This window comes from Penicillium paradoxum (assembly GCF_028828445.1).
Source record: "Penicillium paradoxum strain IBT 22861 chromosome Unknown utg000002l_segment0_segment0, whole genome shotgun sequence".
Lineage (NCBI taxonomy): Eukaryota > Fungi > Ascomycota > Eurotiomycetes > Eurotiales > Aspergillaceae > Penicillium > Penicillium paradoxum.
This window is the reverse complement of record NW_026643180.1, coordinates 5403994-5428191: the sequence shown is the minus strand read 5'-3', so window position 1 is coordinate 5428191 and position 24198 is coordinate 5403994. Positions and strand designations below refer to the sequence as shown.

Sequence of the window (24198 nt, the reverse complement as noted above, 5' to 3'; positions counted from 1 at the left end):
ATGGATAAGTCAGCTCATAATAAATCCCCGCGGCCAACTATAACGTACCACGCTAGTCGATTGTAGGTGGCGGTCAGTTTGGCGGTAAAGGCAATAATGTCAGGCAATAAGAAAGACTGGCCCAAAAGGGATCCAACATGCACATTGATCCATTTCCATTGTCACTCAGCGGACTTGGCTATTCTGTTCTTGGTCCCTGCCCGCTACATGATCATCTACAATTGTGGTTCTCTCTGAAACCAGATCATCCCGACACCACGATCGTGTCTATTGCACTACGTGTGCATCGCGCTGCTCAATTCAATCTACGGCAGGAGGTGATTGTATACCGCCGGCGTATGTTCTTCACAGATCACGCTTAAAGCCATTCCTGCAATATTTGGTGGATACCACAATATTTTTCACCAGCTGGAACATTTGACCGGTTGATTGATCACAAAATTTGCCGTGCCAGGCGCATCTGCCAAAGTGAGCCAGAAGCATCAATCGCAACACCATTAGGTTGGTAACGAGCTTCAAGACTGCCGCATAAGCTCAATTTCTCGGTCGTAGCAGTGCTTGGTAATGAGCTCATAAGAGCCAACCTTGAAGTCAAAGAAAGGGCTTTTCGTGGCTTTCCTATCTATGATGGACGAGGATGAGGATACAGTTATGGGAGATTCCCATACCCTTTCCAACCTGACAGTGAATCCATCCTTCACACAATCCCCCCTTCCTGCACATCTCAACAACTGCCCCACGCCCACTCTTGCACCTTCTTTCATTTCCCAAGCAGTTCCTGCATCTCCATCACCAGGCTCTGAACAGTCTCAATCTCGGGAGACCATTGCCTCCACTGAAATGGCCCCTCCTGAACGCTTGAACAAGCCCAACGAGGCACATAGCCATCTTGCGGAACAGTCAAAGCGTGATAGCCTGGTCGAGCCTGACTCGGACTGGTCCGACAACGAGATCATGGCCAAGGCTGGTCTTCCCCTAGCATCGCTTGCCACCGGACTCTGTTATGATCACCGTATGCGTTATCACTGTGAGGTTCGCCCACAGAGTGATGTTCACCCGGAGGATCCTAGACGCATCTATTACATTTACAAGGAGCTTTGTCGCGCCGGTCTTGTTGACGACCCAGACTCGTGTCGCCCTTTGGCGCCAAAGACTCTGCAACGGATTGATGCTCGTAATGCAACCGAGGATGAAGTCACTCTTATTCACACTGATGCTCACTATGCATTTGTCTACAGCACAAAAGGTATGCCCTTTATATGACCTGAAAGACTTGATTTAGTAGACTTCTGATTCGGCAAACAGATTTGCCCAATGAGGCCCTCATTCAGTTGGAGAAAGATCGTGATTCTATTTACTTCAACCAGCTGACCTTTGCTTCGGCTATTTTGTCTACTGGGGGAGCTATCGAGACATGCCTGGCCGTAGCGCAACGTAAGGTGAAAAACGCGATAGCGGTCATTCGCCCACCCGGTCACCATGCAGAGGACAATGCTGCGATGGGATTCTGTCTGTTCAACAATGTGTCTGTTGCAGCACGTGTCTGCCAGAATAAACTCGGAGATGCCTGCCGAAAGATCATGATTCTTGACTGGTCAGTATCTCACATCACCACATACCCCGATCAACACTGACTCTTTTTTTAGGGATGTTCATCATGGTATGCTTGGATTGATAGCACCTAAATCTTGAAAATGTATCCTCACATATAATAGGCAACGGTATCCAGAAAGCATTCTACGATGATCCTAATGTTCTCTATATCTCCATGCATGTCTACCAAGATGGTCGTTTTTACCCTGGAGGACCTGCAGGAGACTGGGATCACTGTGGTGAGGGCGCCGGAGTCGGAAAGTGAGTTCATATTTGAGCCCAGGAGATGAATATATGCTCACGCTTGTTAGGAATGTCAATATCCCGTGGCCCGACCAGGGTATGGGAGATGGCGACTACATGTTCGCCTTCCAGGAAGTGGTGCTGCCTATTGCCCAGGAATTTGATCCGGACTTGATTATCAGTGAGGCAACCCGATGATTCTGTCTCTTATTATCTGAATATTGACCATATTAGTTGCGGCTGGTTTTGATGCTGCCGCCGGTGATGTACTAGGTGGCTGCTTTGTCTCGCCGGCTTGCTACGCCCAAATGACCCACATGCTCATGAGCTTGTCCAATGGAAAGATTGCCGTCTGCTTAGAGGTAAGCGGGTTGTCTCTTCGACCAGTTGCTCGCTGATCTAACTTCAAAAAAAAGGGAGGATACAACTTCAAGTCTATCTCGAAGTCGGCTCTGGCTGTGACCAAGACTCTTATGGGAGAACCTCCGGATCGTTTGTTGAACAATTCTCCCACTGATTCTGCGGTCGCTGCCGTCCGTCGGGTGAAGAGCATCCAATCCCAGTACTGGAGTCGTCTGTATCCCAAGACATCCAATCACCCAGTCTTTGCTGATCGGCTTCACGGTAAGAATCATGGATAACTTGTCAGTTCATGGGACTAATGGATACTTTAGACATCCTCCGCGTCTACCAGTCGAACCAACTGTATGAAAGCTGCAAGCTCACCCCACTTCACATTTATCGCACAGCTATCTCCAAGTCATTTGAAAAACAGGTTCTAGCAAGGTAGGCTAACTACTGATGTCTTTCTTTTCATCCGAGGCTTACCATCTGACAGCCCAAACTACCATGAGGCTGTGCCGCTCATTGTGATATTCCACGACCCGTAAGTGTTCTTAAGATAAGCTGCAAGGCTCATATCTGACAATATCTAGACCTGAGATCGTGGGACAAGCCCATCCCGTGACCAATAAATTGGAAGCACACAATGTCTGGCTAGTATGTGTTCCGTGGTGATTAGGTTTGAGCGTCCGCTAATATCCTGAAAGGCCGACTCGCTGAAGGAGTATGTCAAATGGACCGTTAATAAGGGATATGCGGTGATTGATGTCAATATTCCCAAGCATGTATCTCGGGAAGCGGTAAGTCTCCCTGTGGTCTCATTTTCAATAATGGGCTATCAACTTATTGATATGGTTTCAGGCCGTGGGTCGTTACGAGGGAGAGGACGAGGATCGTCCATCTACCACCGAGGAGCTTGCAGGATACTTGTGGGATAACTACATTGAGTGAGTTGCAACCAACCAAGATCAATAGTTCATATTGCGCTGACGTGTTATGACAGCGCGAACCAGGCAACCGAAATCTTCCTGTTCGGCGTGGGCAACGCTTTCTTCGGTGTAGTGAATTTGTTGATCAACAGGGGTAGGTTCAAAACAGCCGAACATCAGACCGTGTGACCTTGCTGATAACGGAATAGAAAATCTTTACAAGCGTGTCAATGGCGTGGTCTCTTTTGTATCTGAGAATCCAGTGCGCGCGGTCGCATCCCACACCCAGACCTGGCTTTCAAAGTGGTACCGCGAGGTAAGACACGCACGATATTTGCTTTTCGAATCTCTTAACTCACATGGTTCTTTTATTCCAGAATTCCCTCGTGTTTGTTTCCAACTCCCACGGCGTCTGGGCCAGCGCTGATCGACGGCCTTCTAAGCGGTACGGACAGCTGGTGCGTTCCCCAAAATCGGATCTAAATGAGATGCTTGATGAGCATAAAGAGGAAGTGTTCACGTGGATCTCCGACCGTGCGGACAGACTAGACGATGAGACGGACGAGGAATAATGACTGGTTCCTGATCTCTAAGTCGATCCGGCTAGGGACGATGGTTTGCAGAATTATGGCTTGTCTAGGCGACGCTTGCTTACTGAGAAGAGTTCTGTTCATGGTCTACTACCTACATGTAGGCAATGTCATATCAGTTCGAACTATCTATGGATGTGACTTCTACATTCCACATCCATGGGATTAATCGCTGAAGGGGAAGTCTTGGATTATAATAGACAGGACACCATGTGTCCGCAATAGAAATGATAGAAAAGCTTCTCTCGCCAAAAGGACCTCTACCATAGACTCCGCCACTGACGCAAGAGGGAGAAAAGTATGCGGCGCGAGCCCTTCTTGCGAAGCGATACTCTATACTCTAACTCGGCAGCTCTATGTATCCTGTGCGGAATCCTCCGGTCTTTGAGCTTGCGATTTGAGACAAGACCTCTCTGGTCTGACACACCACCAACCAGAATGCGCAATTGCACGGCTCTAGTGACTGCATGACAAAGAGGCGTCAATAAGCCGACTCTGTATATTGAGATACCAAGGTAAGTATACATCTGGGAGGGACATACATCGTATAGTGACTTTCCTGGTGTGGCGTCGATCTGCGCGCTCTGAAATGTAACGATGTCTCACTTTTTTACCCCGGAAATCCTGGGCACTCAGGGCTGTGGAAAAGTCTTTCTTTCTTCCTATCTATCCTTGGCATAATTGCAGTGATCGTGCGTTTGGCACTTCAGAACTCTCGCCGAGAGCAACGCCATCGAAGGATAGGGTCGGAGCGCTCTGAGACATCGTATTCTCTGGTTGTACCCGTGGCTCTTTACTTTCTCGTATTCTCTGACATCGATCCCAGAACAGAAAAAAAAAAAAGAGAACATCCGGAACTTTCCATCTCTTTGACCGTGGATTGCGATGCGGGGGTCTTGGAAGATCCTAACTGTTCCTCTCCGCGTCCGGTGATAGATGGCCTGACCACTGCTGAGTGAATTATTGCATCAATTTGGGATGTAATGTCTCGGATGTGATGGGGAGGCTATGATGCTTTCCAATGATAACCCTGTTTAAGGGTCGAGTCTATATTCGGGTCACAAAACAAAAGACCGCATATAGGCAATGCAAATGCTCAACCCACCTGCAGAAGAAATATATATAAAGGATGCTGGAGCCTGCCTGGGAGAGATATTCTCACCATCACAATCAGATTCCAATAATCCGACCTGAATATACAATATTCCAACCAGAATGCATTTCCCCACTGCAGTCATTGCCTCCGTTGCGGCCCTGGCACCTCTTGCCAGCGCTGTTGGTAACGCCATCGTGACCAACCACTGCGACCATCCCGTCTACCTATGGTCCGTTGGCGGCAGTGTCGGCCCCAAGAAGACTATCCAGGCAGGCGGCAAATATATTGAGGCCCTGCATCACGATAGTGCCTCCGGTGGCATTGCCCTGAAGATTACCACCGTTGACAACGGGTTGTACGACGGCAGCCCTCAGACCAACTTTGCCTACACTCTGGACCCCGGCACAGTCTGGTATGATCTGTCAGATGTCTTTGGCGATGCATTCTCTGGCAAGACCATCGTCGTGCGGCCCTCCGAAACGACCTGCTCGAAGATCTGCTGGACAGAGGGTGTCAATCCAGGTGGCAGTCAGACCAAGACCTGCACCTCGGATAGCAGTATTAACTTGCATCTCTGTGCAGCCAAGTGCTAAGCGTCTGTCTCTGTGTCGTAGGGTGTATAATGGCTTGATATGCTGGAGGCAGTGCAACAGTGTGGGTTGACTAGCCGAGTCGCGGGGAAGGCAAACAGAGCCTCGATGAGGGATGACTCAGGACCCATGTATGTAGATATTGAGGAAATATCATAGTTCCAAGCATTCAAGCTCTAGAATCTAAGCAACGATGAGTCTGCCTTGGGAATACGCTACCGTAGGTGATAGGGGCGCTTATTAGGGCTGCCCAGAGCTAAGGATCACCGCCTGGGAGGCACTCGGGCAAAATACCTGGGCCTGCGATCAACATCGCCTTCGGTTGACTTTACAACAATTCCCCTCATTTGGTGTACAATTTCCACATCAACAATATACATACTCACTCCAATATATATCTATCTGCTCGCGTGTTTGGACGCTCTGGAATTGCTCAGCGCATTGACCTTATCAGTCACGTCATTGGCCTCTCTCCCCTTGGCAACTTCATGCTTCCAAGGTCCTCCAGAAACCTGTGTCACAAACGTCTCATTCGCAGGTCAACCCGTTCTTATCCCGATCTGTTGTTACGCATCTCCGTGACCAGCCCTCATTCCCTACGGCCCGTACCTTTTCCGATTCTCTCATCCGTACATTCGATCCGCCGCTCATTCTCTCATTCCACCATTAATCTCACCGCCACACCCCGAATCATGGCCCAGATCGAGCGTATCACAGAGAACTTGGAGAAACCGGAGCTTGATGATCGTTCGTATCGGGTTATTCGTTTGCCAAACAAGCTCGAGGCCTTACTCGTCCATGATCCGGACACCGATAAGGCCAGCGCGGCGGTGAACGTCAATGTTGGCAACTTCTCCGATGAAGATGATATGCCAGGGATGGCTCATGCGGTAGAGCATTTGCTATTCATGGGCACCAAAAAGGTAAGTCCGCAATCTATCCACCCTTGCCAGCCGAGATGAATGCTCAGTAATCCTTGTTACTTAGTATCCCAAAGAAAATGCATACAACCAGTACCTAGCGTCCCATTCGGGCTCATCAAACGCCTATACAGCTGCCACCGAAACAAACTACTTCTTCGAGGTCTCCGCCACCGGTGACTCTAGTGCCCCGAAATCCAGCGGAGACAGCACCCCCGCCGAGACAACAAATGGAAACAATGGCGTTCTGTCAGATGGGAAAGGTTCGGATGGAAAATCACCCCTTTATGGTGCATTGGATCGGTTTGCCCAGTTCTTTGTCGCTCCTCTTTTCCTAGAGTCGACCTTAGATCGCGAGCTGCAAGCAGTGGATTCGGAAAATAAAAAGAACCTTCAGAGTGACCTGTGGCGGTTGATGCAACTGAACAAGTCTCTCTCAAACCCTAAGCATCCCTACAGCCACTTCTCGACGGGTAACTTGCAGACCTTGAAAGAGGATCCACAAAAACGTGGCCTGGAAGTGCGCAGTGAGTTCATCCGCTTTTACGAGAAGCACTACTCCGCCAACCGGGCGAAGCTAGTTGTCTTGGGCCGGGAGTCTCTGGACACATTAGAGCAGTGGGTTTCCGAGCTATTCTCTGATGTTGAGAACAAGAACCTTGCCCAGAACCGCTGGGACGATGTTCAGCCTTTCACGGAGAATGACATGTGCACCCAAGTGTTCGTGAAACCGGTTATGGATACTCGCTCCATGGACATGTACTTCCCATTCCTTGATGAAGAGAACCTGCATGACACCCAACCTAGTCGGTACATCAGCCATCTAATTGGTCACGAGGGCCCGGGAAGTGTTCTCTCCTACCTCAAGGCCAAGGGATGGGCCAATGGTCTGTCTGCAGGTGCCATGCCTATCTGTGCAGGATCGGCATTTTTCACCATCTCAGTGCGCCTAACTCCTGAGGGTCTGAAGCAGTATCAGGAAGTCGCGAAGGTGGTATTCGAGTATATTGCCATGATCCAGCAACGCGAGCCCGAGCAATGGATCTTCGATGAGATGAAGAATCTTGCCGAAGTCGATTTCCGGTTCAAGCAGAAGACCCCCGCCAGCCGGTTTACCAGCCGATTGAGCAGTGTCATGCAAAAGTCATTGCCCAGTGAATGGTTGTTGAGCGGGTCTTTGCTGCGACGATTTGACTCTGAACTGATCAAGAAGGCGTTGAGCTATCTTCGGGCCGACAACTTCCGCCTGGTTATTGTGTCCCAGGAGTTCCCCGGTACATGGGATAAGAAGGAGAAGTGGTATGGCACCGAATATAAGGTCGAGAAGATCCCGCAAGAATTCTTGAGCGGTCTTCAGAAGGCCCAAGAGTCGACCGAAGTTGATCGTACTTCCAACGTGCATATGCCTCACAAGAACGAGTTCGTGCCGACTCGACTCTCAGTGGAAAAGAAGGAAGTTGCCGAGCCAGCCAACACTCCTAAACTGATCCGCCACGATGAACGTGTGCGTTTGTGGTTCAAGAAGGACGATCGTTTCTGGGTGCCCAAGGCCACCATTGAGGTAACCCTCCGTAACCCTCTAGTGTGGGCCACGCCCGCCAATCTTATCAAAACAAAGCTGTATAGCGAGTTGGTCAGAGATTCCTTAGATGAATACTCATACGACGCCGAGCTTGCCGGCCTGGATTACCATCTCTCGGCAAACATCCTTGGCTTGGATATCTCTGTAAGCGGATACAACGACAAGATGTCTGCTCTGTTGGACAAAGTTCTCAATACCATGCATGGACTGGTTGTTAATCAGGATCGCTTCAACATCATCAAGGAGCGCTTGACGCGGGCATTCCGCAACGCCGAGTACCAGCAACCCTACTACCAAGTTGGTGATTACACCCGGTATCTCCTTGCAGAGCGTAGCTGGGTCAATGAGCAGTATCTCGAAGAGCTGGAGCATGTTGAATGTGATGACGTCGTCAAGTTCTTCCCTCAGCTGCTTGCACAGACTCATATTGAGGTCCTAGCCCACGGAAACTTATACAAGGAGGATGCTCTGCGCATGACCGACTCCATCGAGAAGGTCTTGGGAGGTCGCCCTCTCCCTCCATCACAGTGGTACTTGCGCCGTAACATAACCTTGCCCCCCGGTTCCAATTACGTCTATCCCCGATCGCTCAAGGACCCAGCCAACGTCAACCACTGCATTGAGTACTATCTGTATATTGGATTGTTCTCCGATGAGACTCTGCGTTCGAAGCTCCAGCTGTTTGCACAGATGACCGATGAACCTGCATTCGACCAGCTGCGCAGCAAAGAGCAGCTTGGATATGTGGTGTGGAGTGGCGCACGCTACAGCGCCACCACCCTCGGATACCGGGTCATTATTCAAAGTGAGCGTACAGCTGAGTACCTCGAGTCACGCATTGAGACCTTCCTCCGCCAGTTTGGCTCCATCCTTGAGAAGATGCCCGAGGAAGAATTTGAGGGTCACAAGCGCAGCGTCGTGAACAAGCGTCTGGAGAAACTCAAGAACCTGAGCTCTGAGACTGGCCGGTACTGGTCGCACGTCGGATCTGAGTACTTTGATTTCTTGCAGCACGAAACTGATGCAGCCAACGTGCGCACTCTGACCAAGGCAGATCTCGTTGCATTCTACCAGCAATACATTGATCCTTCTTCGGCGACACGTGCCAAGCTCGCTATCTACCTCAATGCCCAATCAGCTACAAAGGCCGAGGAGATTAAGCCAGCCGAACAGCGCAGCCGCCTTGTGCAGGCGCTTAGCAAGCAGCTTGAGGCTGCCGGCCTGACCGTCGATGCTGCCCGTTTCACAACCGCATTCGATGAGGTTGAGACTAAAGTGGTGGACAAGTCACAGATTGCCTTTGTCGTGAAGAATTTCCTTGCCGCTGAGATGAGTCTGACACAGCAGCAGATTGAGCCCGTTCTTCAGAAGCTGGAGAAGAACCTCGGTTCCCAGCTGAAGGAGCTGGGACTCGGTTCTAGTGATGAGCAAGGCGCAGCCAATGGTGCCGGTGAGGCTTCGAAGGCTATTGTTATTACTGACATCTCCAACTTCAAGGCACGTCTTCCTGTCAGCACTGGACCTGCTCCAGTAACAGACCTGAGTGTGTATGAGGATTTTGATGCGAAGCTGTGAAGAGCATACATTTGGAGTAGATTTGGTGCTGGGTTGGATGGGTGCATGCAAGTGAGAGTTGGGGTGTTTGTTAATTCGAAATACAGTGACTTGCCAATTATGCCACAATAATTCAATGAAAGACATTCAGATCCGCTATATCTTTGTGAATCCTGATGGTAATCCTACACAACTCCGTTGCGTTCGATATCGATGCTTCCTTTCATAGAGTGTGGGTTGTACTACGTATGCTCTGATGTCATATCAAGGAGTCGAACACGGTTATAGTCTAGTATAATAATGCATCCGACCTGTTATTTTTGCCTCGGATTCCTCTTTTCCAGAGCGAAGTTAGATAGCTGGCCAGTACCCCAAAGGCTCTAGTGTCTAGAGGCCATAAGGATCTTAGGGCCCGGGTTAGGAAGATAGATAACTGCAGTGCCCGTTTCATTGAGTAGCCCATGGTATACATCTTTGGTAGCAAAAATTGCCCTCAGACTCGAACCTACGCTCACAGATGAGATTTGCCAATGGAGAGAGTCCTACCCTCCCTTTTATGAGAGATACTATTTGCACACCCCCAAAATCCACCTTTTCGCTATTTGCACACCTGTTTAAACCCTTTTAGGTAAGGTGCCTCTTGGCAACTGATTTCCCTCTGATTTTGTATTTTACACTGTATCCGCGTAGTACTCTCTGCGCCCCATATACGATATCGACGCCCCCTAGCCACATCATATTTCATACCATATCATGATATCGCTGTTGTAAAAAATGAAGCTATTCCCAGTTGCTGATCCCGTACAAAAAGGGCTGATTTGATGGAGTTTTCAGGGTAGAAATGAGGCTATTCCCAGTTGCTGATCCCGTACAAAAAGGGCTGATTTGATCGAGTTTTTAGGGTAGAAATGAGGCTATTCCTAGTTGCTGATCCCATACAAAAAGGGCTGATTTGATGGAGTTTTCAGTGTAGAAATGAGGCTATTCCTAGTTGCTGATCCCATACAAAAAGGGCTGATTTGATGGAGTTTTCAGGGTAGAAATGGGGATATGCAGAGTTTTCACAGAGTGGTCATGTGACTCCAAAATAGGTGTTGATTTTCAAAAATGGTGCTAATCGACGATTTAGCCCTACTTCGTGCTCTATACTCCGTATCTTATCTCGATATCCTTACATCTTTACATCTTTACATCTTTATATACCATTACTAGTATGGAGTATACCGATACATCTTCGCACCCTCGCTACCAAACCATACCCCCTTTCTAGTCTTTCGAGTGCCCTCTCTAAGGAACAAGCACACTTAATGAGTGGGCTAAACTAAATAGATTCGAAGTTGTGAGGTTAAGATCTAATATAAAAGCAGTGTATTTCTACTATAGTATTAGTCGTAAATATAGAGATGATCTTACCCCTACTGATCGGCAGCGGAAGCGATATACCAAAGTACTTAGGTGTATATTCTATAGTACTCTCCGCCGTCGACTACTTCTCGGAGGTTTATAGGAGCTCGTGATTGAGGACTCTTGGTATTAATATCCCCCTACCGACCTATCTACGCTAGGGATATACCGACGTGCGGAAATCTAGCGGATACTCCCTTCTATCACCAGCTAAGTCCGGTAAGGGGTACTAACTCGGTATATCGTCGGCGCTTTACGTTAAACAGCGGAGGATGGTGATACTATATTATGCGTATAGAGTAGGGATATTGAGAACCTACGAGTAGGAATATGGCTACGATATCTTAAGGGTCGTACGCCTATCTAAGCTCTCCTTAAGGATCTCCCCCGTGATGGAAATTGGTATATCCGCTACTAAGTATATATAGTTGATAACTCGCTAAGCACCCTTTTTATTATCTACGAAACTAGCGTTACCCTTCTACGTGCCTATCTATATATCCTATAGATAGACTATACGTATAAGACTAATAAGTGGAAGATACCCCTCCTAAATATCGTCGGTGTATCCGCTATTAGTAGGACTTTTTACGCTATATAGGCATTCCTTAGTAACGAAAAAGAGGTTTTATACCGCTTAGTACTTAGTTAGCTAAGGGATATTTATTTATCCTTTTAAACTAGCACTAAGCTCCTAAGACTGATTCGTATTAGCACTAATAGACTACCGGTCTCGTAGGACCTAACTACTACTAATTAGATTAGTCGCTCTTAAGGTAGTATAGTAAGTACTACTAAGCTCACTAGCACCTAGCTTACTAGTACCTAGCTCACTAGTACCGAGCTCACTAGTACCGAGCTCATTAGCACTAAACTTATTAGTCTATAGACTATCCTTACGGATAAAGAATAAGCTTTACGAAATATAATTGACTATATATAGTTCCTATATACCCTATTTCCTAGAAAAAAGGCTAATAATCAATAGACTTTCCTAAATATAGATACTATACTTTATATCTAGTATATTACCTATAATATAGAGAGTTATACTAGGCCCTATATCCGTCGTTACGTCCTCCGTTAGCCTTCCGAAACCCGCCTTACTAACGATATAGTGCGTATTAAGATTAATATATAGTAGATAGAGATAAAGGATAACTAGTATAGTATTATCTATACCTAGGATACTAATAGTAAAACTAGAATAGAGGGTTAGTAGCTCCGGTTCTAGGATAAATATACCCACTTTCCCGAACTACTATAGTATATAGATACTAAGTGGATTCGAGGGTGCGGTAGGGCCTTCCTACGGTACTATACTAAGTATTTCCTACACTTTGATTAGACCTCTATATCTCGTATTAAGTCTACGCATCGCTATCTAAAGATCGACCTTAACGCCTCGACTAAGGATCTACTAGCTCTTACTAAAACGTTTAAGTCTACGATTAAGCGATAGACTATAGAGATCTCCTAGAAACTTACTAAGTAGCGAGGTTAAAGGCTTATTAGTAGCCTCTTTCTCTTTACACTTATTAAAATAGTAGTCTCGAAAGACGCTATTATAAGGGTATAGTGTGTTTTTAATTACTATCTACTATATAGTACTAGTAAAAAGCCTATTCTATTAATATACTCTTAGTAGTTAATATTAATAAGAGGAATACTATATATTTACCGTATTAACTAGGCCTAGGAGAGTGGTAAGAGCCTCTCCTAGGCTAATTTCTACCCTTAGTAGTGGATTTAACTAGTAGGGGCTTTACTAGCCGGGACCTAGGGGGTATACGCGCACTCCCTAGAGCGGATAGTATAAAACCCCTATATTATACGCCCCTGTGGTCGACTATCTACGAGCTCCTAGCCCTAGCTTCTATTATCCCGGGTATCTTAAGCCTTTGAGCGGTTAACTCGCCGAGAGCCGTCACGATTTGAGTCTATACGTACTAAGGAAACTGCGATAATCCGGCGGTTAGGAAGGGCGAGGTAGCCAGTACGGAGGCACGAGGATTGGACTATATAAGGGGAGACTACAAAGTTATTAGATAATAAGATCGCTATTAGCTAGGTAATATCTAGGAGGGGGTGATTAGATCTTAGTCTTATACGTATTATATTAAATAGTATCTCATTTCTATACCGTATAGTAAAAATGTAATATTTTTAGTGTAAAACTCCGTATTAAACTAGCGGCTAAATCGTCGATTGGCACTATTTTTAAAAATTAACACCTGTTTTGGAGTCATATGACCACCCTATGAAAACTCTATATATCCCTATTTCTACCCTGAAAACTCGATTAAATCAGCCCTTTTTATACGGGATTAGTAACTGGGAATAGCCTTATTTCTACCCTAAAAACTCTATCAAATCAGCCCTTTTTGTACGGGATCAGCAACTGGGAATAGCCTCATTTCTACCCTGAAAACTCTATTAAATCAGCCCTTTTTGTACGGGATCAGCAACTAGGAATAGCCTTATTTCTACCCTGAAAACTCCATCAAATCAGCCCTTTTTGTACGGGATCAGCAACTGGGAATAGCCTTATTTCTACCCTGAAAACTCCATCAAATCAGCCCTTTTTGTACGGGATCAGCAACTGGGAATAGCCTTATTTCTACCCTGAAAACTCTATCAAATCAGCCCTTTTTGTACGGGATCAGCAACTGGGAATAGCCTCATTTCTACCCTGAAAACTCCATCAAATCAGCCCTTTTTGTACGGGATCAGCAACTGGGAATAGCCTCATTTCTGCACTGAAAACCCCCATTTCTGCCCTGAAAACTCCATCAAATCAGCCCTTTTTGTACGGGATCAGCAACTGGGAATAGCCTCATTTCTACCCTGAAAACTCCATCAAATCAGCCCTTTTTGTACGGGATCAGCAACTGGGAATAGCTTCATTTTTTACAACAGCGATATCATGATATGGTATGAAATATGATGTGGCTAGGGGGCGTCGATATCGTATATGGGGCGCAGAGAGTACTACGCGGATACAGCGTAAAATACAAAATCAGAGGGAAATCAGTTGCCAAGAGGCACCTTACCTAGAAAGGTTTAAACAGGTGTGCAAATAGCGAAAAGGTGGATTTTGGGGGTGTGCAAATAGTATCTCTCCCCTTTTATACAACCTTGGCTGCCCAGATTGGAACTGCCCGAGACCGCCTGAGGCAAGCAACCAATCACAAGCCAGTAAAATACACACCGCTATGCACGGCTTTCGAATTGATCTGCTGGCAGTATATAGACTTCGTGTACTAGATAGGAAGGCGGTAGATTTTACCGATAAGGGGGCGATAAGGGAACACATGCGAGACCATGTAGCTTCGAGAGCTCCCTGATCTGTAAACAACGACATCGCCTGACAAAATGGCTACTAATACTGGGGCTGCTAACCAGAGTGGCATTCCGTACGTTTTAAGATGATCATACTCTTATATGGCGATACAACTTCGGATGCCAGGATCCAGCTGACACCATCCTTCTAGGCCCATCATGCCCAAGGACTTCTCCGCACAGCAGCCGGAGACTGTTCGCCTATATCCCCTGTCCAACTATACCTTCGGAACTAAGGAGACTCAACCTGAAGAGGATCCCTCGGTGTTGGCCCGGCTGAAGCGCCTCGAAGAGCACTATGGCCTTCACGGTATGCGACGCACTTGTGAGGGTATCCTGGTGTGCCATGAGCACAACCACCCCCACGTGCTGATGCTACAGATTGCCAATGCATTCTTCAAGCTGTAAGTAATTGAATAGGGCTCGATTGTACATATCCGAAATCCACCGCTAATATTGCCCAGACCCGGCGATTACCTAGACCACGAAGACGAGGAAATTGAGGGCTTCAAGAAACGACTGAATGAGCGCCTTGCCCCTGTGGGCTCGCAGTTCTCCGGTGAAGGTGTCAACGACGACTGGGAAATTAGCGATACGCTTGCGCAATGGTGGCGACCTAACTTCGAGACCTTCATGTACCCGTTCCTGCCCGGCCATGTCACCCGCCCGAAGGAGTGCAAGAAGTTGTACTTCATTCGCCTGCCGAAGAAGAGTGAGCTCCAACCCGCTGTAGTATCTATCCTGGGGAAACACCGCTAACACTAGCAACTCATCATAGAGGTTCTCTCTGTCCCGAAGAACATGAAACTCCTTGCCGTGCCTTTGTTTGAGCTCTATGACAACACTGCTCGCTATGGGCCCCAGCTCTCTGCTATTCCGCATCTCCTGTCGCGATACAACTTTGAAATGGTTGACGAGAACGACAACGTCGTTTCCGTGACTCCTGGTATCCCGATGCCAACCGGCGCACCACTTCGTTCCAGAGTTCTTGCTGGCGGCGACGGCAACGACGATGGCCAGGATACCGGTATGACGGGCGTTGAGGAGGGAATGAAGATCGAGTCCCACCACTAGTGGGGAGTGAGTTTACACTGAACTATGAGCCCTATTCAAGACCGCTTTGCGCCCAAGCACCGCAACGCTCCGGGCCAACATCCTTGCTGGCGGCAATGACGAACAAATTATGGTCATGACTGGCACTGGGATCGGGAATCATTAATGATAGGTTTCTTCTTTTTATTTTGCGAAAGCTCGGTGGACCAATCTTGTGTTTCTTTTTCAAATTAAAAAAAAAATGAAAACGAAAAAAGGACCGAAAAAAAGGGGAACGAGACAGCCAGTCAAATCAATTTTACGCTTCTAATGACCATATCGTTGCAAGATGGCCTAGTATATCGCAGTGACTCCAAGTAAAGATCGAGTTGCTCACCCACGTGTGCAAGATGAGTTGAGACAAGATCGTCAACACCCCGTTGCCAAGCAGAACTAAAAGACCGACCCTGCAAGCTATTGCCGCCCAGTATGCAACGAGCCCAATATGTTCATCTTCACCCAAGTGATCTCGTTCGAAATAATCTCCGTGCGCCGGATCAACGACTGCACGGCACAGGCACCCCCTCACGCCCTAACGTAGACGGAGCACCTCACAAGCCCTCCGAGCCATGAGCTCGCATCCACTCGGGGTTGCCCGATACTTGGCCATGCTAGGTTACATTCCTGGTGAACATTCGCAGCGGCTGCATGAATGCTATGTCGATCCCACCGGAATCCCACCGGTCACGCGTGAAATATGCGCCATGAGCCGGAGATAGATCTCAGTCTGGAAGTACTCTATTTAACGGATGAATGGGATTTCTACCCCGCTCCAACAGCTTGCGACTCGTGGAAGATTTGGGGATCTATATGGATCTGCGTGGGTTCGTCAGGCATATATATAGGAAGCCGTGTCTGTAAGGCTCTCCCTGATCGTGTGTATCCTCGCCATTGAGAAAAGTCCTAGTTCAAAAGAGATCTTCAAGATGCATCTGCTTGGTCGGTCTTTGGGGATTGCTGCTGTTGTGTCGTTGGCTGCTGCTGCGCCGTCTCGTTCTATCCCTCGAGGTATGAATCGCTTTGTATACACCATCTGTGATGCATTGCTTCAGTGACTTACACAAACAACAGATGTGTCGATTGATGTGCTTAGCCAATTGACTCTATATTCTCAGTGGGCTGCAGCTTCATACTGCACGAACAATAACAACTCGACCGGCGATGCGCTCTCTTGCGAAGAAGGCAATTGTCCGTTGGTTGAGTCCGCAGATACAACCACGCTATACGAGTTTGATAAGTACGAGCCAACTCCTGATATCATGTACGGACTGATCACTCATACCACTCAACAGGACCTGCAGCTATGGTAATGTCGCCGGTTTCTTGGCTGTCGACAAGACGAACAAACTGCTCGTTGTCTCATTCCGAGGCAGTCGCACATTAAGTACTTGGATCGCAAACATCAACTTTGGGTTTACCGATGCCAGTAGCCTATGCAGTGACTGCAAAGCCCATAGCGGATTTTTGGAATCCTGGAAGACTGTTGAAGATGACCTGACATCCCAAATTAAGGCTGCGCAAGCTACCTATTCAGGCTACACGCTGGTCCTGACCGGCCACAGCTTTGGCGCTGCCCTTGCCACGTTGGGAGGTACAGCGCTCCGAAATGCCGGATACACACCGAAAGTGGTAAGTACCATCTCTTCCAGTCAGTCTTGTGTATGACGATCCTCATGATGCAACTGCAGTATTCCTATGGCCAGCCACGAGTAGGCAATGTGGCGCTGGCTACCTATATCACGGAGCAGGGCAGTATCTGGCGAGTTACGCACACTGAGGACCTTGTGCCCAAGTTGCCCCCTGCCTCTGTCGGCTTCAGCCATTCCAGCCCGGAGTATTGGATTACCAGCGGCGACAATGTGGAGGTCACCTCGTCTGATATTGAAGTCATTGAAGGCGTAGGTGCGAGGACTGGCAATGCGGGGACTCTGAACCCCAATACCGACGCACACGGCTGGTATTTGGGACATATTGCTGCATGCCAGTAGGATGGGTTAGGTAGGACAACGAATATTCATTGGTCAGATGTATACTCCGTACATTGTGGGCTGATGGTCAAGTCTTGAGGGTTGGCTTCATTCTATCCCGATCTATACATACCACACATCCGCATGCCAAAATATGTAGATATGAATATATGAACATGTTAGCTGTTGCATTTTTCGAATAGGTGTTGGCTTTATTTTATTTTGTTTTGTTTTGTTTTTTTCTGAGTTTATCTTGTTTATTTGGTTTATTTGGTGGGTGGCGCTGATCGAAGCTATAACCTGGAGGCTGGATGTTTGTGTCGAACAAGACGTGAGGGCAATTGTTGTGTGGAGAATTCGTGCGACACGTTATTTCGTTCCTATGATCCTCGTTATATACTTATCAACTCCTTCTCCGCCCATCCCACTTCGTATATCTAGGTAGTATCTACCTAGGCATGTAAGGTGTATGATCCTCCCTACATAACCGATCTCTTGAGCTCCGGGGGATCTGGCCCGTTCTGACCGTCCGCTCTCAACTTCCCAATGACCTGACCACTGGGCATAGTGCCCCCCCCAATTCAACATGCTGTTCGCTCCTAGTGGGCCTAAAGGACCCCGCCGTCGCAGTCGACTAAAAGCTATCTTCCTCACCATCTTCATCGTCCTCATTCTTTACCTGCTCTTCTTTACAAGCTCGAAATCCCCTGTGAGCACCGAAACAGGCACCTATGCGCAGACACATGGATCGAAGCAATCGGACGAGCTGGCTCGTCCTGCTGTCCGCAAGCGCAAAGATATGATTGTTGCCAGCATGAAAAGTGATGACACGTCATGGCTGTCGGAGTACTTTCCTGACTGGCCCAAAAGCATCTACGTGGTGGATAACAAGCACGCGCCGCTGACGGTGATGCGCAATAAAGGGCGCGAGTCGATGGTCTATTTGACGTGAGTGCGACATGCGACAAGGCGTGAACGCTCGGATTCCATACTGACTCGAATTGTTGGATCCCAGATACATCATTGACAATTACGAGAACCTACCGGACACAATGCTCTTCATCCACTCGCAACGTTTCCAATGGCACAACGACGACCCATACTACGACGGTGTCCCACCGCTACGCAACTTCCAGATCGCCTATCTACAAGAGCAAGGATATGTCAACCTGCGATGTGTGTGGACACTTGGATGCCCGACGGAAATCCGTCCCCTCACGGATACCCACCGCAGCGACGTCCACGCCGGCGAATACTTCAAAAACGGATTCATGGAGCTGTTCCCTGGGACGCCAATCCCGGAGGAAGTGGGTGTGTCATGCTGCGCGCAGTTTGGCGTGTCCCGCGCCAAGGTGCTGGAGCGGCCACGCAGTGATTATGAGCGGTTCCGCACCTGGTTAGTGAATACGCCACTGAAAGATGATTTGAGTGGGCGGATTATGGAATATTCATGGCATAGTATGTGTTTCTCTGCTCAGGCGAACTTGACTCGGTTGCGATGAACTTGCTGACATTGGCTCTAGTGATCTTTGGAAAAGACCCTGTGCATTGCCCCAATGCCCAGGAGTGCTACTGTAAAGTATTTGGATTGTGCGATCTGACCTGCCCGTGGGAGGGTGGCTGTGATGATCGCTATTCCCTGCCACCTTTCTCCTCGCTGCCTAAGGGGTGGCCTGATGTTGGATGGAATGGTCAAGCACAAGACAGTTCACAAGGATTACCAGAAACCTGAACTTGGTGAATCTCTTGGACCCTAACCACACACGCTATATTGTGTGTCCCCCTTCCAACTCATTGGCTTGCGACATCAGTTCGGCGTCTTGAATTGCCGTGTATATGCGTTCGTAAATTGCAGTGCACGCCGAGAATGTCCGGTCGCTCAGACAAGACAAGAGGAATCTCCCGAGGTCCTTCTCTGCCCACAGAGCTATGCAAGTGAATATATAGCCCGGGTGCCTTTGGCAATATCTACCTAGGTACTCCGTCCGTAGTGAATCGGATTGAAATTGAGCGTTGAAACCGGAAACATGTAGAGTTATGCTCGACATTACCTCGTACATAAGACCTGCGTCCAAATGCGGAGCCGAGGCTAGTGGTCTCCCCGCATTCGCAACGTCGACTCTGCAACTCCCTGCAACTCTGAACACTCAAGTCAAAATGCTGATTATCGGTCTCACCGGCTCAATAGCGACGGGCAAGTCGACCGTATCAAATATTCTCTCTACGCCACCTTACTCCCTCCCAATTATCGATGCGGACGTTCTCGCCCGCAAAGTAGTCGAACCCGGCACTGCAGGCTACAAAGCAATCGTCAACTACTTCGGTCCCACCACACCAGACCTCTTATTGGAAGATGCGCCTGCAAACCCGAATGGCAAACCACTGAATCGCCCAGCCTTGGGCCGGCGCGTCTTCGGCAGCACAGAAGAACGCAAACGCGACCGGCAAGTCCTGAATGGCATTGTCCACCCCGCCGTGCGGTGGGAAATCTACAAATCCTTAATTTACCATTACCTACGCGGCCAGTGGGCCGTCGTTCTGGATGTACCGCTTCTATTCGAGAGCGGAATGGACCTCATCTGCGGAACGGTGATCGTGGTGGGTGTACACGACCCGGAGATCCAGATGGCGCGTCTGCGGGCGCGCGATGCGCATCTTACAGCTGAGGATGCAGAGAATCGCGTGCGCAGCCAGGGGGATGTGCGAACGAAAGCGACGCAGGCGGAGTTCCGAGGCACTACGACGGCGCGCGGGGTAGTTGTTTGGAACGATGCTGACAAGTCACAGCTGGAGGTTGCTGTGAAGGGGGCTATGGCGAGTATTGCGGCATCGAGTCCGAGATGGTGGGCATGGGCGTTGCTGGTTGCGCCGCCGGTCGGGGTCGGAGTTGCAGCTTGGAATTTGGTTGCGAATTTCGCGACACAGAAGGGATGGGAGAAGAAGAAGCAGGAGGAGAAGTCAAAGCTTTGAGGTTTTGCTTTTTGCTTTTTCTCTTGCGAGGGAATTCCGGACGATACCTTTTTGCTTTGCGGGATTTGTACATATAGTAGTTCTACTCTAGGAATTGATAACAGCGGGTTTGTTAAGTGACATTTAATGATCATCTAGATACATCTCGGTAGGTTTATATTGAGTATTGAGATAAGTATCTTCTCCAGCTGGATAGAGATATACTCGATGGCCAGGATGTGTTCGTAATTTCATGCGAGGCCCTCGAAATTTACGAAATCCTTCAATATAGGAGAGACAATGCCTTCGAAAACACTTTCCGTAAATCCGTCCTCATTGCATAGTGAGCTCACACCGGGCCAGTGTAGACAACTATGAACGGCGTCTGCATAGTGTGCACCACTTTGTAGATACACATGCGTGACAAGCCGTGATGCAGCCCTAAATCTAGTGACCAGCGGGTCCTGATGTTCATCTTCCGGCGCAAAGAACGTGCTCAAGTCTTTCCCTAGCGAGAGTTCCACCAAGGCGAGGCCTAGAGGCAATAAAAGGTTGTTCCGTACACCGGGATAGCGTGCAAAATCGCAATTCTCTCTTCTCGTACCGGGAGCAAGAATAGGCCATGAGAGATATAGGTTCTCCATCAATACGCTGGAGCCGTCTTCACCAGCGGCTAGATAAATATCGGAGCTATCCCATGACGCTTTGAGCCAATTGCCGCAAAACTGGATCACACCACATGCTAGGCCGGCAGCAATATGAAGCCGATCTCGCCGACTGATCCCCGAAAGGACTTCCCGCAAAGGCTTCTGGAGAACTTCCTCCGGAAGGCTTTTCACTGCATACATGGTAAATCGGGAAGAGGAATCCAACTGGTTGCAAATGAACCCGATGGTTTCCTGTAGACCAATGTGTGTTTCATGATTGTGCAAAGAAGAACAAAAATCCTGAATCGGCGGTAGAGATGGGGGCTCAAGATTGATGTCCAATGGCTCCTCTATGAGCGTGCTGTTATCAAAACGAACTCTAGACCTATTCTGGACTTGAACAGATGCAGTAATAGCTCCCTTAACCTCTTGCACCTGCGAAGGCTTGAAGACCACATTCGCGCAGGACCACAGGCAGTCTGTATTTTCAGAGCTGGGCGTCGCCATTTTGTTGGAAAATACCATTCGGAGATGACTCTGGGAAGTGGTGTGATAATGGTCTTTGGCATTTTCAAGAGGATTCGTTTGGAGCTGGAGTTGGACACAGTGTTGTTCTATACAGCTACAACGCCAGTAGTTTCCCTCCACAATTGTTCGAAGTAATCGTTCTGCGTGCATGCGTGTCCGTTGATAACGTTGAAGAAGAGGACTCCAGGGCTGGCCCCCCTTTTTCCTCGCTTCCCGGTGGTCTATTTGGTCCACGAGGAGCTTCAGCGTTGTATTTGCCGCATCAACCTTTGCTAAGAGATCGTCATAAACCGCCTTGCAGAGGACTTTACGGAATTTCCATAGATCCCAGGTATCGGGGCTGGCCTGATATAGTTAATCCAAGGTTAGAGCACAATAGACCAGGATGACTGAGTTAAACAACTCACACTCTTGCCGTTACCCCCAATTCGCAGCCTTTGAGACAGGTCTTCCAACAATTCCGAGAGGGCAGTCATATTCTTCAGAAACACATCGTAGTTTCGACTCAGTTTGCTGCGGAGACGAGTACGCAAATTCACATCTGTCCATTCTTCACCCTGAGGGTTGCTGATGAGTCTTGATATATCTTCCTCGTCGTCAACAATATCTTCGAGAGCATTCTCCAGTGTATTCAACAAAACCGCGCGTTGTGTCTCCAGTCCCAGCGAATAGCCTCTAAACTCCCGCCGGTAGCGCCGTAGAATCTTGATCTTTTCAATGCCAAGGGCATAGGAGTCGAGTTGGTTAACAAGAAGAGGTATAACAGCAAGTGCAAGACCCGCCGCCTCTATGCCAGTCATTGTTTAGTGCGACCCGGCGGTGCCAATGCATCAAAGGAGTGATACATGAGTATGAGGCTGAATTGCCATCTTCACCAACTGGATGATACCCCGCTTCGGTCAGGTGCGTGGCCTAGCGACCTGCGAGGGAAACATCCGCAAACACCTTGTCATGTAGGCATCCCGCTTCAACATTCAGCAGAAGATGGCGAAAGTGTCAGAGTTGGTTAAGAGTTGTCTTCTTGATTTCAACACCTTGATTTCTTCGGATGGACTCGCCGGAAAGATCCAGGAGGTCCCATTGCAGGCATGGAGGGACGAATTGGGTCGATTACGAGTCTGGGTCGCAAATATCGGCGCTCACCAGACTGGACAGTCTTCATTGGATTACAGGCTGAGGGATGCATCACATATCAGCGGTCAGATCATGTCGCTCTTGAGGCGAATAAAAGAGCTTCTTCTAGATCTCACAGAGATACTGGAGGAAGATACAGCTATGGCTACGTCCGCAGACGATGGGCCGGAAGATTTTGGCCAACACCTAACAGATGAGCACGAGATGACGGAGATACAACAAATCCACCAAGGACTGCTCGAAGCAATCACCCAGCTCTACCAGATGTCCATAATTATTCGCCAGCCAGCACATCACGATCGGCTCATCGGGACACAGAAGAACGATATCGAGCCATTCATCTTCTGGGCCAGGCAACATGCATCCCATAAATACCCACATGCAGATGAATTGATTATAGACCGAATTAGTTCCATGATGGCACGGGGAAAGGCCATTCTGAGATACCGTGAGAGACATCATTCAAAATTGAGCCGAGGCATCGATCCGGAAGATGAGCAATCTACTGTGCTTTCAGAGACAGTTGTTACCGATGTATACAACGAGACCAACCAATGCCACGACATGGCCTCACAGTCTGGCATAACACAGACGTCATATCGCGACACTCTCCTCGGGGGAACAGATGAAGGTGGACGGCCAATACCGCCTATTCCCAAAGACGGTATCGATCAAAGCCCATTTGAATGTCCGTATTGCTTTTATATCATCACCGTCCGCGATGATCAAGCGTGGGCACGACACATTTTCCAAGATGTTATGCCTTATATATGCATCTTTCCTGACTGCCCTACACCCAATAAGCCATACGAAAACCGTCGAAGTTGGTACGCCCATATTCAGCAGAAACACCCACTTACAGGTACCTCCTATGACTGCTCCATTTGTAGGCAGGACTCTCTACCTTCTGTCACGTTCAAGCAGCATGTGGCGGGACATTTACAGGAACTTGCTCTCTTATATGTGCCAAATACGAGGATTGGGGAGGATGAAAATCTACAAGCAAGTGCTCTCTTTGAGGAGAATGGAAATATAGGAGAAAAAAGTGAGCGAGTATATAGGTGTTGGATGTGCGATGCACGTTACCCGAGCTTGGGTGCATTAAAAAGACATCTGGCAGCACATGAGATTTACGAAGTGATCTGGTGCTGTACGGAAAAAGACTGCAAGAAGATTACATTTCGGCACGACAGAATACAGGAGCATATGGCTCATATACACGGTATACACAGCCCGTCGGCAGTGCAGCTGCTTGCCACCAAGAGGTCATGTACCCCTCCAACCAGTTGTCCAATTTGCTTCCTCTCTACGACTTCTTGGGATGAATTTTACAGGCATATCAAGGAGCACTGCCTTGTTCCTAGTTCTTGAAATGCCTTAGCGCTGATCAATCTCTTGGGGGCAGCAATAGTGGAGGGAATCGGACGGTGGGAAGGGCTATGGCCGTTCTCAGCCGGGAATAACAAGTTAACCACACAAACCAATTATCTTAAATTTACCTTAGAAGTTGAATTACGAGACTGTCGGGACTATGTATTCAAGTCAGTGAATATTTTGACAAGATTGTAGGACAAGAGGAAAGAAAGGGGAGAATAAGCATCATATATGTCAACACTCCAGCACAAGCACCTGCTTCAAGAGTCATCCACGCAGCCTACAAATTCTCTTGGAACTGGGTAGTTACAGATAGTATATA

General features: G+C 48.3%; 8 protein-coding genes across 8 annotated transcripts; 7 read left to right on the top strand and 1 right to left on the bottom strand.

The window, feature by feature from the left end:
- Nucleotides 1-627: 627 nt before the first annotated feature.
- On the top strand, nucleotides 628-3679 carry hdaA (histone deacetylase hdaA; the record flags this gene model as incomplete). The annotated part of the gene is made up of 15 exons (XM_057172968.1): nucleotides 628-1246; nucleotides 1306-1594; nucleotides 1647-1660; nucleotides 1716-1854; nucleotides 1905-2017; nucleotides 2071-2198; nucleotides 2253-2460; nucleotides 2511-2622; nucleotides 2675-2722; nucleotides 2772-2835; nucleotides 2886-2978; nucleotides 3040-3125; nucleotides 3182-3261; nucleotides 3317-3423; nucleotides 3485-3679. 15 exons carry the CDS (start codon nucleotides 628-630, stop codon nucleotides 3677-3679), a joined length of 2295 nt encoding a protein of 764 aa, XP_057036871.1.
- A 1233-nt stretch (nucleotides 3680-4912) lies between these two features.
- On the top strand, nucleotides 4913-5386 carry N7457_001921 (putative BYS1 domain protein; the record flags this gene model as incomplete). The annotated part of the gene is made up of 1 exon (XM_057172967.1): nucleotides 4913-5386. One exon carries the CDS (start codon nucleotides 4913-4915, stop codon nucleotides 5384-5386), a length of 474 nt encoding a protein of 157 aa, XP_057036870.1.
- Nucleotides 5387-5871: 485 nt separating this feature from the next.
- Nucleotides 5872-9460, top strand: N7457_001920 (uncharacterized protein; the record flags this gene model as incomplete). Its single annotated transcript, XM_057172966.1, has 2 exons — nucleotides 5872-6306; nucleotides 6371-9460. 2 exons carry the CDS (start codon nucleotides 5872-5874, stop codon nucleotides 9458-9460), a joined length of 3525 nt encoding a protein of 1174 aa, XP_057036869.1.
- Nucleotides 9461-14218: 4758 nt separating this feature from the next.
- On the top strand, nucleotides 14219-15259 carry N7457_001919 (cleavage and polyadenylation specificity factor subunit 5; the record flags this gene model as incomplete). The annotated part of the gene is made up of 4 exons (XM_057172965.1): nucleotides 14219-14259; nucleotides 14338-14589; nucleotides 14650-14897; nucleotides 14964-15259. The coding sequence occupies 4 exons, from the start codon at nucleotides 14219-14221 to the stop codon at nucleotides 15257-15259; spliced, it is 837 nt and encodes a 278-aa protein (XP_057036868.1).
- A 944-nt stretch (nucleotides 15260-16203) lies between these two features.
- Nucleotides 16204-18976, top strand: N7457_001918 (Lipase class 3; the record flags this gene model as incomplete). The annotated part of the gene is made up of 7 exons (XM_057172964.1): nucleotides 16204-16285; nucleotides 16349-16514; nucleotides 16570-16906; nucleotides 16966-17234; nucleotides 17848-18192; nucleotides 18260-18702; nucleotides 18768-18976. The coding sequence occupies 7 exons, from the start codon at nucleotides 16204-16206 to the stop codon at nucleotides 18974-18976; spliced, it is 1851 nt and encodes a 616-aa protein (XP_057036867.1).
- A 425-nt stretch (nucleotides 18977-19401) lies between these two features.
- N7457_001917 (putative dephospho-CoA kinase) lies at nucleotides 19402-20214 on the top strand (the record flags this gene model as incomplete). The annotated part of the gene is made up of 1 exon (XM_057172963.1): nucleotides 19402-20214. The coding sequence occupies one exon, from the start codon at nucleotides 19402-19404 to the stop codon at nucleotides 20212-20214; it is 813 nt and encodes a 270-aa protein (XP_057036866.1).
- Nucleotides 20215-20444: 230 nt separating this feature from the next.
- N7457_001916 (uncharacterized protein) lies at nucleotides 20445-22168 on the bottom strand (the record flags this gene model as incomplete). The annotated part of the gene is made up of 2 exons (XM_057172962.1): nucleotides 20445-21713; nucleotides 21776-22168. The coding sequence occupies 2 exons, from the start codon at nucleotides 22166-22168 to the stop codon at nucleotides 20445-20447; spliced, it is 1662 nt and encodes a 553-aa protein (XP_057036865.1).
- A 184-nt stretch (nucleotides 22169-22352) lies between these two features.
- On the top strand, nucleotides 22353-23827 carry N7457_001915 (uncharacterized protein; the record flags this gene model as incomplete). Its single annotated transcript, XM_057172961.1, has 2 exons — nucleotides 22353-23547; nucleotides 23703-23827. The coding sequence occupies 2 exons, from the start codon at nucleotides 22353-22355 to the stop codon at nucleotides 23825-23827; spliced, it is 1320 nt and encodes a 439-aa protein (XP_057036864.1).
- Between the last annotated feature and the right edge of the window lie 371 nt (nucleotides 23828-24198).